Source organism: Gymnogyps californianus, chromosome 9 (assembly GCF_018139145.2).
Source record: "Gymnogyps californianus isolate 813 chromosome 9, ASM1813914v2, whole genome shotgun sequence".
NCBI lineage: Eukaryota > Metazoa > Chordata > Aves > Accipitriformes > Cathartidae > Gymnogyps > Gymnogyps californianus.
The window spans coordinates 20,592,798-20,607,257 of NC_059479.1; the positions used below are offsets into that span (position 1 = coordinate 20,592,798).

Consider the following 14,460-nt stretch of genomic DNA (forward strand, 5'->3'; position numbering starts at 1 on the left):
TTCCTCTGCAAATGATACTTTCTAAGTAAAGAAAATGTATTTTCAGGGAGTCAGATTTAGGTTAGTGTTCTGGAAGTCTATTTGCTCAATCAGCAAAAATGCCAGCAAAATGCTACAAAGATTCGTAGTAGCTGGTAAAGATGGGTAAAGAAGTGAGAAAAGGTAAGGAGAGAGTCTCATTATTCCACTAACGTCACTTGGAATGGTACTCAGAGTTGTACATTTAAATAAACTGTTTCATATAAAAACTACTTAACTGCTTCCAAGTATGGTAATTCTAGAATCATTCCAGTGGAGAGTCTGCACTGAATCCTGCTGAGAAGCGTTCTTCTGATTAACTGTTGCCAAAGAAACTATAATGGTCCTACTGTGTCAAGTATTTCTGAATGAAAAATGTATAATCTGTAGAGAAAAATCCTGACCTGACAGAAACAAGGCTTGTGAACTAATTAGCTACTGCAGTTCCTACTATTTCTGATTTTATTCTCTATACATTACTTCTTTTGTTGGAGCAGCTGTTGATAAGTGAGAGTTTAAAATTTTTTTTCCTCAGATCCCTATTTTAATGTGTTTGAAAGACACAAAGGACTTTGCACAATCTGCCAGCAACAAGGCTTGTGCTAAGCTTGTTACTCTTCCAGGTTTCACAGATGCATGTAAGTAAATGAAGAGGTAACGCTTTTACAGATACTTCTCTCATTTCTGTTGTTTTGTCCAGATTGTTCACAGTCTCTGTGATAACACAAATATAATTCCTTCGGTCCACTAGGATTTACAGTGGTCATTTCCTACAAATCCGATTTATAGAAAAGAAACACGGCACTACCTTTTTAGACACATTGTTATCAATATGGTGGAAACAATAAACATGAAATAGATAATGGACATATCAGATGGGAGTGATTCTTTTTTAATGTTACACTGATACATCTCAGAATGGAGTAAACACGTTTATATGATGAAGGTAAAAGATTAGAATTGCAGTTTTGAGTTCTGCAGTTGTCTCCCTTTGTGACCTTGAACAAATCATATATAATTTCAGTGCCTTGCTTTTTTATTTGGAAATTGATGATCGCTCTTCCTTACATGAGAGAGGTTTTATGAAGTACTTTTATTAATTTGAGGCAAATAGGTAACAAAGTGATGTACTGACACTTGAGATTTCAAAGGGGAGGATGTTTGAACTTTTGTATTAAGCAATCTTCATCGAGCAGTTAATTCAGCAGGAATCGCTGTTTCATACTGGAAGAAAAGGTGCATGTAGGAAAAGCACAGAGAGATTGAAAATGTATGTAAAATCAGGGGCATGGTGCTTATGCACTGACCTGTTTTTACATCCACGGTCTTCCAGACAGAGTGTACGGTACGTATGGCCATGTTCTCTGTGACAGCAAGTAGCACTTGTGCTATCAAGTGAGTAACAAACGTGTGCGACTTTCCACTCCAGTTATTGGCCAGGGTATGTAAGGCGTCTTTATCCTCGTTTGCATTCACAAATTAACAAACAGATCACTTAAATACCACTAACCACTTGTAGCAAAGCACGTTAAGACTTCTTGAACATTTTCACAACTCTGGAAGATGCTGAAGTACCCAAACTCATGGGGGTTTATTCATAAAAATATTAATTATTTCATATAGCTGGAAGGCACTGCAGAGAGGCCGTCTGATGTCCTTGTCCTTCTCCCCGGACAAGGTCAATGCTGCTTCACAACAGTAATACTGCTGTTACAAAAAGCAGGAAGAAGATCACCGCATTAATTACAACGGAGTGCCACAACGCAGCCATTTCAGTCCCGTTCTGCTCCAGGCTGTTCTGTGCCTGAGCTCCCGTCAGACCTTCACAATGACCAAACAACTCCTGTTTTAGAAGCAGGAGGACGAAACGCCACTCTCCTGCCCTCCTCTGCGGACTGCTTCCACCCAGACGGGTGCGCACGGTGCCACCTCCGCCGGACCGCCCTGCGGGCGGGCGGGCACCAGCCGGCCGGTTGCCCACCGGCGCTTTACGAACAGCGCACCGCCACAGCTTCGGTTTCTCTTTCCTTGCCCAAGCACGGCTCGTTCGCAGCCAATAAACTCCAGCGACGAAAATGGTTTCGCCTGCAGCCTTCCACTCACTGTCGCCCGCCGGTACGCCCGGCGGTGCTCCGGGCAGCGGGCGGCCCGGCGCGTACCCGGCGGAAGGCTTTTCGCGGGGCGACGCGTGCGGCCGGAAGCGGCGGACCCGAGCGCGGCGCACATCCGGCGCCCTCCCGCCGCCTGTCCCGTCGCTCGCCCGCCTCGCCTCCCCATGGCCGCCTCTGTGGTGAGTCCGCGCGCCGCGAGCGCGGCGGGGTGGGCGCGCGCCCCCGGTCTTTGGCGGCGGGCCGGGCCGGGCCTGGCGGGGCCGGGGAGAACTTGGGTTGGGGCCGCCGTTGTGAGGCTGCGGGGCGCGGAGCCGCCTGCGGGGAACGGCGGCCTCGCCGAGACGCGGCATGGAGGGAAGCGCGGGTTTTCCGCCCCGGGGGCCGCGGACGAGGGCTGCTGCCTTTCAGAGGACGAGCCTGAAACCGCGGGGAGGGCCGCCGGGGGTGCCAGGACGTGTCCCGGCTCCGGATGGGAGCAGGCAGGGAGAGAAGCGCCTCGGTGCAGGGGTGCGTGCATGGCTCCTTCCGAGTGGTCCCTCAGCCCCTGGCTGCTCCCGGGGCAGAGCTGGTTTCCCTGTGCCTCCGGCGGGTTCCTCCCCCGCGGCCGTTCCACCTTCACTTCCAGCGTCCGCGGCATCCTTGTACAGAGGCCTAGGGCCAGACAGTGGTTTCTGTGCTGAACCACCGTGTTTTGCCATCTGCAGAAGCCATCTGCAGAGGCCGTGTAGATTGGCTAACTTCTTGGAATTGTCGTCAGAGTCTTCAAGGGTTTGGGTTTTTTTTTGGTTGGTTGGTTGGGTTTTTTCTAATTATGGCTTTCCTGTTAAATACTAGGAAGAAAGATTCCTGAGTGAGGTAATTAGATATTGGAACAGGAGCCCAAAGAAACTGAAATCTCCATCCTCAGAGATGTTCAGAACATGACTGGAGATAGGACCCTGAGCAGTCAGATCTAACTTTGAAGTTAGATCAAGCTTTGAAGTTGGCTCTGCTTTGAGCAGGGATTTGAACCAGATGACCTCCAGAAGTTTCTTCTAACCAAAATTCTCAGAATTTAAAAACGTATTCTGGGCTATGGTTATAAAGAACTTGTCTGGAGTATCAAAGCTAACAAAGCTTATTTTCCATTTGACTTATATTGCAGGTACCTTAACAGCTCATTCCAGTCTCCTGGTGTTTCTCTAATGCTCTCCCTCGCAGCCATTCTGTGTGTTTGGCAGCTAAATGGCAATATGTTTGGCTGCTGGTTAGAAAGTGTGTGTGTGCAAGTGTGTGCTGATTGAGAGGTAACAGCCATCTACTCTAAATAACATAGCAGGCTGAGTTATAATCACCGTTCCCTTAGTGGGAGGCCTACTACCCTTTGTCTCCTGGTGCCAAAGAGTTTCTCTTGGCACTTGCTGGAATACAGCGCCTTTAAGACTACTTTGCCATATTTGTTTGGAACTGGCCTGTAGGTTGAGAAATTGCTGGAGATGATAGGAAGGTGAAAAGCAGGCCCGTGTCCTTACAGAGGAAGATCAAAGGAATAGTATGTAGTAACATGAGAGTATTTGGTTTTGTGGAGCAAGCAGGGATTATTTGATAGGCTGGTAAGTATTTTGCAGTATGGAGGTTTCTCTGAATAGAAGTGTTTCTTGTGGTAATACTGGAGGAATTCATGGTAGTTCTGGTGTATATTCATTAAAGACTGCCAAGAAAATGTAAGTAGTTAAATTGTGAAGTGCTGATTGAGTTGCAAATATTGAGAATATAATGCTGAAATAGAATAATGATAAATGATAATATTTTAAACAGACTATCATAACAAATATGTTACAAATGCGGTTTTATAGATGTATGGACAGGAAATTCAGAATCACTGCTTTCCAGGATGTCACAGTTCAGGGTCTGTAAGAGATCAAGGGCCAAACAGCTAAACAAACTGACCAAATAACCGAATTAGATCACGGTGCAGTGGTGTGACAACAAAGGCTGTTACCTTTGGATGAATAAAAATAGAGAGATGTAAGGAAAATAATGAGATGTGAGGAGAAATGTTTGGTTTTTACCTGTGGATATAGCACTGGAGTGATTGATACTGGAATACATCCAGTGTGTGTGCATCTCTCTCTCTCTCTCATCTATATATCCAATTATATATATTATTACATTTTATATATGTATATACAGAAGTTTTAAAAAATGAAACTATGGTGGCAGTGTGATGAGATTCTTGCTAATTTTCAGAAATACATTGAATAAATCTTGTTCTGTAACTTTAGTTCAGAACAGCCATCACAGCAACAAATATTTTCACTGAATACTTGCATGTTCACACCACTCGCAGCCAGCTGTAGCCCATTTTTCAATGTAAATACTTACAATTTAAATACAATAAATATATCGGCATTCAAAATGAATCCTAAAACTGTCACCTTGCTAAAAGCTGGTACCTCCTGCAAGTAGGAAAGGAGTTTGGAATCAATTTCAACATTATTTGACATCATCTTTCAGTGAGGATGGAAAAGACCAACCAAAGTGACTTAGTGGAGAAATTGCATAGATGACCAGGTCGCATAAAATTGTGTAACTTAAGTAATTTGGTATGATTTCTTCTCTCCAGGATTTCAAAACCTATGTGGATCAAGCTTGTAGAGCTGCAGATGAATTTGTCAACATTTATTATGAGACAATGGATAAAAGAAGAAGGGTATGTAGATATTTTGACAATAGTTAGAACTGTCTTGTGTATTTTTTGCTTGCTTTTCTAACTAGCATTACACTTGAAAGCACCTGGAAGTTGGTTGCCACGTATTGTATTAGCCAGGTTGAGACCTCTGTTCCTCTTAGACTGTGCTGTATAGGATTCTTTACGTTACTGTGCAGCATTGTTGTAAAAGGGACCCTTTTAGAAAGTGCCTTAGACTTCTTCATGATAATAGTTCAGTTCATGTCCAACTATGTTTTACAGGTAGCGGATTTGGTCCATACAGGCAGATTAAACTTGCTTTATTTGTCTCTGAGATCAAGATTTAGCTTATTTTTTTCCAAACTTTTTTTATTAGGAGTTATCACTTCTGTTTCTGGGAGTCTTCAGGAGTGCCTGAGGATAAAGTGGAAACAGCTCTATCTTGGTCTGAAAGTCTTCATGGACCACATTATGGGGTGTCATGTAACAGATATTTGCCCCAAAAGAGAGCTGTGGAGACTGTTCTTTGGAATTTTAAATGTATTATAATTGCAATTTAATAACATTTAGATTATGTGAAAATATCAACAGTTGCATATTACTTCATAGTCACTTCGCATGTAGGTAGGTTAGACACAGATGTACCAACAGCTTGAAAGAGAGTTAGGGAGTTACTCAACTGTTACAGCTTATGAAATATTTGGGAAGTTCTGGTCTGCTGCTGCAGATAACTGTCCTTTTTAAGTTTCCACTGTTCCTGATCTTGCTCACCTTTTTTTTTTAATCTGAAATTATTTAATTTAATCTGACATGATCTGTGTTGCATGCACACCACCCCTGCCAAAAAAAAATCAGCAATAAACGTATTCTGGAAAGGTAGCACTATCCTTTTGTTAGCAAGTAGTTCTGTTCTATCACTAGCTTTGTTAAAGGAATCTCATCAGTATTTAAATTTGGAGGCATGTGAGTCATTATGCAACTTATAAAGGAGAATATGTTTCAGTTAGTTTTAATTCTTGGTCAGGAGCACTAATTGTTAAAAGGAGCTAATATTTCAGGAGGGCATTTTATCTATGGAAGTAGCAGAAGAAATCAATAATTCACAACATAAGGATTCAAAGAATATTGTTTTGTAAGTTGTCCATTGTATGTGTTTACACATTTTCCCCAAATATGTATTTTCATAATCACTCAGGCTTTAACAAGACTTTATTTGGACAAAGCAACGTTAGTTTGGAATGGTAATGCAGTGTCCGGGCAAGAAGAACTGAATAAATTTTTTGAAATGTTGCCATCTAGTGAATTCCAGGTTAATATGTTAGACTGCCAGCCCGTTCACGGTAAGGTTGTATTACAATTTACTTATTTATTTTTCAGTCTTGTTATAACTATTGAAAGTGAACTGCAATTATAATAGTGCTTAATATTTCTTTTGGAACAAGCTTAGAGAAAATACTGAGGGTTGAAATGTCAAGTTGTGCATAAATAAAGCACAAATCAAGAGATGCAGCAACTCCACACTTTTTCTCATGTCTGGGAAAATATTTTAAGGACTTTTTTGTTAAGAGCATATTCAGATGTGATGTATTTTCGTGTGTTGAAAAAGTCTGTCTTATCAGGTTATGTGGTCCTTGACAATGTCTAAGAGTCAAGACCTCTACTGTAGCTTCTGTTACTGACCTGCAGTATAATGTGCAACAAATCATTAACCTGTATGTACTTTGATTTCTTTACATCTAGAATAGATGTTAAGTTCTTTAGATTTCGATTAACAGCTGCTAAAGAAAGGCTTACATAATTGAGAAGTTAATAAATTACTTCTAATAGATATTTTTGGGAATATAAGTAAGAAAAAAGCCTGTAGTCAAGCACGCTTGCTTTGCTCTGCTGTGAAAAATATGTAATCTCTAATAGCGGGGGAAAAGTGTATGCAACTTGCTAAATATAGACATATGTATATATATTTATCTCAAATAATGAGAGCTTATTCTAAGCAAAAACTCAGGTGTTTGTTATAGTGCTCTAAAATGTACAACGTGAGATGAAAATAGAAAAGCCATTAAAAAGCAGTGTTGGCGAGCAAATACACCATTGTCTGTATAGAAATGATGCAACAAAACTGTAACTTTCACGCATGTGTAACCAATTGTTAGCCTATAGCTAGTATGATCAGAATTGAATGAAACTTCTGTGTACATTTCCTACTTCTTTGCCTCTTAGTCTTTGTTCGAGTTGTTTTCTTTATACTTTTTCTCCTTGTGAAGAGCAAGCTACACAAGGCCAGACGACAGTCCTCGTGGTGACAAGCGGGACGGTAAAATTTGATGGCGACAAGCAGCGCTACTTCAATCAGAACTTCTTGCTGACAGCACAAGCCACACCTACCAACACAGTGTGGAAGATCGCCAGTGACTGCTTCCGCTTTCAGGACTGGGCCAGTTAGTGAGGATTGGCTACGGGAAGTGACCTCTCTCATTTGACGTGTTGAAGTTAGCTGTACGGACAGCCGTTCTCCACGCGTCGGAAACGCTCGCTCTTCCTGTCGCATCTGTCATTATGGAAGGTCTACAGATGTTTCAGGGTTGATCCCAATGACCACGGGTTTAGTAGTAAACAGTCTTAAAATGTGAGAGGTTGCTTGTGTTAGTTGAACGTAATAAAATGCTGAAGGCAGTGAGCGGCATTGGAATCATTCCTAAAATGCCTTACATGCAGCTATGCTGCCACTTCCAGACTTCTTGTATGGAATGCTGAATGTTGAAACTCTACTATTTGAACACAAAATCCTCTTAATGTACAATTATGACCAAACGTGTAATTTTTTCAACTTGGAAAGATCTGTTTTTACAGTAGCATCTTCCCTCTTTTGAAGAAGATGCTTGTGGCACGTAGGTAGAATTCTCAAATCTACCGACTGTTGGTTGTAAGAGGCTAGGAAGGATTGACAATGATTGCTACTGTTTGTGAAAGTAGCAAATACAGCTCCTGAGTGTGTAATCTCTCAAATAATCCATTGGAAAAGCTAATGTTACCTTCTCTGATACGAAACGACTCGATAATCTCATCAGTTTTCCTTTTGGCTTAAGCTTCTCGGACTTTGGTTGTACTTAATTTACATTGATTCATATTTAGGGCATGCTGAATGATTCAGAGCTCCTATGCCAACAACTCGTCACATGCATCTGAAGGACTTCAAATGGATTGTTTTTCTTTTGAAGTCTTACAGTGTAAGAAATAGGTCAGTTACATCATTTCTGTTTGCTTTAACTGTTAATTCTGTTGCTATGAAGTTTGGACTATTTTTCCCATATTCAGTCTGCAAGTTTTGAATCCCTATTGTCTTTTCAGGAAACATTGTAGTAAAAAAGTGGCACTGAAAGGGTGTATTACTGTGAAGCCTTCAATTTTTCTCTTCAGTACTGTTATTCAGAAGAGGTGCTTTGATTATTTTCAACTTAGAAGAACAGCTCTGAACACAAATACCATATCTTCCTCTCATGCAGATTTTTACTGTAGTTTTCATGTTCTTTTTAAATATTACCTTTAATTATTGATTCTGGGGTTTTCTGCGTGTTTTGCTTTGAGTTTGCAGTTTAAAGCTTTCAAGTGCTTTAAAATAGTTTTCAAGATTGCAGGTTAGGACTGTCCATCTTAACTTGGGAACTTAAGTAAATCTGAATATCAGCAGATTTGTTTCAAACTGGTATGTTTCTATTTTAAGCTGAATAAAAAAAAAATAAAAATTTAGTGTTATATGTGAGAGTACGCTTGCTTGTAACTGAAAATACATGAGGGGAACTTGTAACTCTGATCTTGCTGCAATGACAGCAGCAACCTGAATACAAAAGCAGTTACGACTGCAGCTCACTTGTTTTTTATGACTTAAATTGGGAAAACTGTGAAAATGAGCAATATCTAACTTGTGTAAAACATCTTAAAACATCTGTAGTTTGCGATACAATCCCACAAATAATGGATGTTTAGGTGAAATGGGTGGGTTTATTTCCTTTTAAGGCGCTCTAGTCTTTACATCAGTAAGTTAGAATTAGTAACCTGTCTCTCTCAGAGGCTGTTTATGTTCTGAACTATTGTGTAACTATTTTTCAGCCTGAAGAATATGAATTCCTGCAAAACAATGCAAGAAGTCCAGAATTTTTGAAAACTGTAAATACATTGTTATTTCTGTACGTAGTGAAGAAAGGGTCGCTGTATTTAATTACTGTTTGTTCTTAACAGAGTATGCGAGGTTCGTATATTTGTATTTCTTCTACAAGTTTGAAAAGAAAACCCTGAATTTGCCTGTTACTGATACAGCATTGTTGAACTGTGACACTGGCGTGGTGTGCTTTTTCTGTTTTTTTAATTTGCTGTTGATTATGTAAGTAGTGTTACAGATCTGCTTTGCATACACGAAACAGGTTTTGCCTTCCGAAATGTAGCGATGGGTGCAACTGTACTATTTGTGTGTTGAACTTCAAAGGCAGTCACCAGAATACACACTTATATCTGTACCTGATAAGCTTGTCCTGGCATTAAACACTTACTGGATATTTTTATTCAAGTTTTAATTTGTATAGTAGTTTTTAAGCTTTTTCTAGGCAGATTGGGAGATTTAGAATATATGAGGCAATGTTTCAATTGGATGTTATTCTTCTCAGTTATTTTCATGCTATTCAAATGCAGGCTGCTTTTAAACCTGACTTCTGCAATTAATATTAAAAAACCCAGCCAAACGAAAAAAGCAACCACTACCTGGAACATTACTTAGGAAGCTTACTGACTGGCCTAGCTGGACAAACCCAGTTTAAACTCTTACTTAGTAAGATGGGTAGTTGGAATTGGACTTGGTATGCATACAGGTGGTTTTGGAGAGAAATTTATTAGAACATAATTGCATCAGCCCAGGGAGAGGTGGCAGTTATGTACTGCCTATTTCCGTCCTCTTCGGTGAGGATCGCTTAGGGTGATTCAATACTACCATGATTGGCTGTTGCTCTTTATAACTGAAAATGCTGGTTTATGAAATATTTTTATGGACCATACTAAGTGATGATGTAGCTATTAGATGAAATCAGTGATTTTACAACTGAGTAATTAATGGCACAAACAAAAAATCTCTTCCATACTAGCTGGAGAAGTTAGGGATGCTGCAGCTCTGTGCTGCTTGTTAAAACTTCTGTGCTGAAATTAGCAGAAGAGAACATACAAATGCTTTTTTATTCCGTTCAGTACAAAACCATCCGGCTGGTTTAGTGTTCCCCGTTGCTGACTCTGCTCTGATATCCAAAATATACAATGGGCGTCTGTAAAGTGAACATGTTTATGCTCTAAACTGTAAACAGGAGTTAATACTACCATATTTTGCTGTTTGATACCAAGTTACTCAGGTACAACCGGTCGGTGAAACAAAGCCAGCTGAAGAGCTAAGCACTTCCACATACTAAATTGTGGCTACTGAAAACTTGATAGATCTTCTTTTTTTGTGTATATTCCCTTATTGTCTTTATCAGTCACTGTTTTTATGTTGCTTTGTTCTTTTGGTATACTACAGTTAAATTGACTTTAAATACTTGTGCTGTTTCTTGGAATGGAGAAAAGTGGTTTGTTCTGATGGTTTTCATATGCATACGCTTCCTTATCCTGATCGGGGAAAAGCACATTATAAAGAAATGCTGTTTTATCACTAAAGTAACTTTCCACACTTGAATATATTTTCTAAGTTTTTGAAATTGTTTAAGACCTCTTGTAAGATGAATTTTAAAAAAATAAAACCCAAAAACTTACCTGATGTTCTGATTTTTTATTATTATTATTATTAGAAGTTTTCATAGTTTGTTCTTATGATATTAAAAGTGCAGGAAATAATTTGTGGCTTCCTTATCTTTACTAGTTGTGTTCTAGGTATGAGCTATGTGTTCTGATTGTTGCGGCGTGGTGCTGGGGCACTGCAGAGCAGGCTGGCTGTGAGCTCTTTGTCAGTGCCGCAGTAAAAAAAAATGTGTCTGGAATAATAACCGTGTAACAAATGCCTCACCAAGAGCACTGTCAAGCAGTAAACGGTGTTGAACTGGCTAGAGTAACAATCTCAAATTGAAGTTTCCCTCTCAAATTTACTGAAGTTTAGACTGCTCTCCAACAAATACCTGGATGAAGTCAAACAAAACTAGTGCCAGATCCTTGGATTGTAAATATTTCACTGAGAACATGTTGTGCCTCTGCTGTTTCTCTGCTAAGAAGAAATGAAACACTCGAATAAGGAACGGTTCATGTGATAACTGGTGATTTATTCACTTTATTTTGCTGTTCAAAACATCCAGTTACTAATGAAGACTTACACAGTGTAGACAGCAGCTTTTAGTTGCTGGCAGTGAAAAGATGAGTATGCTAATGCAAGGTCAGCGTTTGCGTGGAAGCAGACGTTGTTCTAGAAACGTGTTCTAGAATCAATTAATGCCAAATACATTGTAAAGTTCTTGCTGTGTTTGAAGGTGTAGATTTCAGTGAGGCTTTGCAAGCAGTCATTTTTTGTAATTATCCTGAGCAAGGCTCTGACAGCTGATGCAGTGTAAAGATTTAGGAGCGCTGGGAAAAATAAATCACAGTTCGGGCCAAAGCAGAAGATATTTTTGCATGTGTCTTGAAAGTGAATCCAGAAATTGCTCTTTCAGTATTCCCCCTGGGCTGAAGGAAAGAATCGTTAAGTCTTTCTAAACAAGCTTTTCTTTTCTGATCCTAACTGAGAAGAAGTAGGTCATTGATAGCTGAGCTTATTCCTTCAGAAGGCTGGGTTTAATAATATAAATAAATCTGTCTTGTTATCTTTTGTGTCCAGTGATTGAATGGACTACGGAGACTAAATGGCCATTTTGCCCTGCATCAGTAATACAGGTGCCTTAGAACGTACTATCGATGGAAAAAAGTGTGTTGAATTTCAGTGACTAATTTTTGTCTCCTTACAATCTAATTCAGTTCAGTCCCAGTGGGTTTGCAGCTTCATGGGTTTTTAAGGTTTCCAACCAGTACACAATGTATTGGACTTACTAAAACAAACAAAAATAAATGAATGTTGCTGCTGGGCTTAATACTTATTCATCAAGGTCTCTGTGTGCCACAATATGAATTCCTCTTAGGAGTTCAGATACTTCGGTGTGTGTATTCATGCCAACAGAGTAAGAATGAACTCGATGTGAGCTTACGTTACCAGTTCTGCAGTGTAACCTTGTGTCAGCTACAGCATGTTCCTGGGTTCGGAGCATTTAAAGCACATTTTTCTTCAGAACTCAACACATCCGTGCTGAATCCTTAGGCTCATCTGGATGAAACGATCCATAGGGGCATTGTGAGTTCTTACGTGTAACTGAATTGATTTAGGAGGCTTGAATTCCTAATGGACTGAAGTTTTGCTACTCTGAAAGGCTTAGTTTTGTTGTATTTCTCCCAGTCCTGGGGCAGTGCTGCTTGGTAGGGCAGTCTAACCTCGTTTCATAGGGTTCCTGTTTCCAACTGAACTCTATGAGTGTTGCTTTCATTGGAGAGTCTTCAAGAAACTGAGGGCTTCATTCAAGTGGATAGTTCTGTTGTCAGTTAGAGTCCCATAGGACTCTAACTCCCCTCTATAACTATCCCATGGTCCACTTTCCTCTTTAATTTGTGATTTAATGGAATTTAAAACAGTATGTAGACTATAACAAAAAACAGTACTCTGTGTTTATGGGAAAAAGATAAACTGTGAAAGAATGGTGCACTGAAAAATATTTTGTGTCTTTACAGTTACAGGTTCTACATCATCTTGATAGCAATAACACAAATAAACAAGGGGTTTACGATTCTATGATTCTAAATGGAATTACAATTTTGTGTAGTGGTCTTCCACTGGTGATTATTCTCTGATGACTGGTCAGATGTGAGACAGGTATAGGGAATAAAAACAATTTTTATTTTCTTGCATACTTCCTGCACCCCAAAATGACAATGAGGTGTAAATATAGGCAATAATAAATTGGCACTATCTTTAGAACATAACGTAGATCATTCTGAGGTTTGTGATCTCATATAGGCAGGAAGACAGATGAAGGTAAGTCTTTCTGTCCTAAATCTGGGGATATTATCACTTACCTTTGTACTCCACACTTTCTCTAAGCCAGGAGGTATGCATGCATACTTCGAAACCTACATTCATAGAATCATAGAATCATAGAATGGTTTGGGTTGGAAGGGACCGTTAAGGGTCATCTAGTCCAGCCCCCCTGCAGTGAGCAGGGACATCTTCAACTAGATCAGGTTGCTCAGAGCCCCGTCCAACCTGACCTGGAATGTCTCCAGGGATGGGGCATCTACCACCTCTCTGGGCAACCTGTGCCGGTGTTTCATCACCCTCATCGGAAAAAGTTTCTTCCTTAGATCTAGTCTGAATCTCCCCTCTTTTAGTTTAAAACCATTACCCTGGCGCAACAGGCCCTGTTAAAAAGTTTGTCCCCATCTTTCTTATAGGCCCCCTTTAAGTATTGAAAGGCCGCAATGAGGTCTCCCCAGAGCCTTCTCTCCTCCAGGCTGAACAACCCCAGCTCTCTCAGCCTTTCCTCATAGGAGAGGTGTTCCATCCCTCTGATCATTTTCGTGGCCCTCCTCTGGACCCGCTCCAACAGCTCCATGTCTTTCCTGCACTGGGGGCTCCAGAGCTGGATGCAGTACTCCAGGTGGGGTCTCGCCAGAGCAGAGGGGCAGAATCACCTCCTTTGACCTGCTGGCCATGCTGCTTTTGATGCAGCCCAGGAGATGGTTGGCCTTGTGGGCTGCGAGCACACAGCCAGCTTTTCATCCACCCCGTACCCCCAAGTCCTTCGCTGCAGGGCTGCTCTCAATCCCTTCATCCCCCAGCCTATATTAATACCGGGGGTTGCCCTGACCCAGGTGCAGGACCTTGCACTTGGCCTTGTTGAACCTCATGAGGTTCACAGGGGCCCACTTCTCGAGATTGTCCAGGTCCCTCTGGATGGTGTCCCGTCCCTCAGGCATGTCAACTGCACCACTCAGCTTGGTGCCATCTGCAGACTTGCTGAGGGTGCACTTGATCCTGCTGTCTATGTCATTCATGAAAATATTAAACAGTACTTGTCCCAGTACAGACCCCTGAGGGACACCACTCGTCACTGATCTCCGTCTGGACATCGAGCCGTTGACCACTACCCTCTGGATGCGACCATCCAACCAATTCCTCATCCACCCAACAGTCCACCCATCAAATCCATCTCTCTCCAGTTTAGAGAGAAGGATGTGGTGGGGGACCGTGTCAAAGGCCTTACAGAAGTCCAGATAGACGACATCCGTAGCTCTTCCCTTCTCCACTGATATAAGTCACTCCATCATAGAAGGCCACTAGGCTGGTCAGGCAAGACTTGCTGTTGGTGGAGCCATGCGGGCTGTCTCGAATCACCTCCCTGTCCTCCATGTGCCTTAGCATAGCTTCTAGGAGGATCTGTTCCATGATCTTCCCAGGCACAGAGGTGAGGCTGACAGGTCGGTAGTTCCCAGGGCCCTCCTTTCTACCCTTCTTAAAAATGGGTGCAGTGTTTCCCTTTTTCCAGTCACCAGGGACTTCACCTGACTGCCCTGACTTTCCAAATACCATGGAGAGTGGCTTGGCAGCTACATCAGCCAGTT

General features: G+C 41.2%; 1 protein-coding gene across 2 annotated transcripts; it reads left to right on the forward strand.

Moving 5' to 3' along the window:
* Nucleotides 1-2,253: 2,253 nt before the first annotated feature.
* NXT2 (nuclear transport factor 2 like export factor 2) lies at nt 2,254-10,578 on the forward strand. Of its 2 annotated transcripts, XM_050901829.1 has the most exons (4): nt 2,254-2,308; nt 4,735-4,821; nt 5,996-6,140; nt 7,065-10,578. In XM_050901829.1, the coding sequence occupies exons 1-4, from the start codon at nt 2,294-2,296 to the stop codon at nt 7,241-7,243; spliced, it is 426 nt and encodes a 141-aa protein (XP_050757786.1). In that variant the 5' UTR covers nt 2,254-2,293; the 3' UTR covers nt 7,244-10,578. The 2 variants fall into 2 exon arrangements, with proteins under 2 accessions (XP_050757786.1, XP_050757785.1); XM_050901828.1 differs by lacking the exon at nt 2,254-2,308 and having other exon boundaries at nt 4,717-4,821.
* The last annotated feature ends 3,882 nt before the right edge of the window (nt 10,579-14,460 follow it).

Coding starts and splice junctions, on each gene's coding strand:
- NXT2 (XM_050901828.1), top strand. CDS start 4,717: ATGATTTCTTCTCTCCAGGATTTCAAAACCTATGTGGATCAAGCTTGT. Junction 4,822..5,995: donor CAATGGATAAAAGAAGAAGG/GTATGTAGATAT, acceptor ATAATCACTCAG/GCTTTAACAAGACTTTATTT. Junction 6,141..7,064: donor AGACTGCCAGCCCGTTCACG/GTAAGGTTGTAT, acceptor CTCCTTGTGAAG/AGCAAGCTACACAAGGCCAG.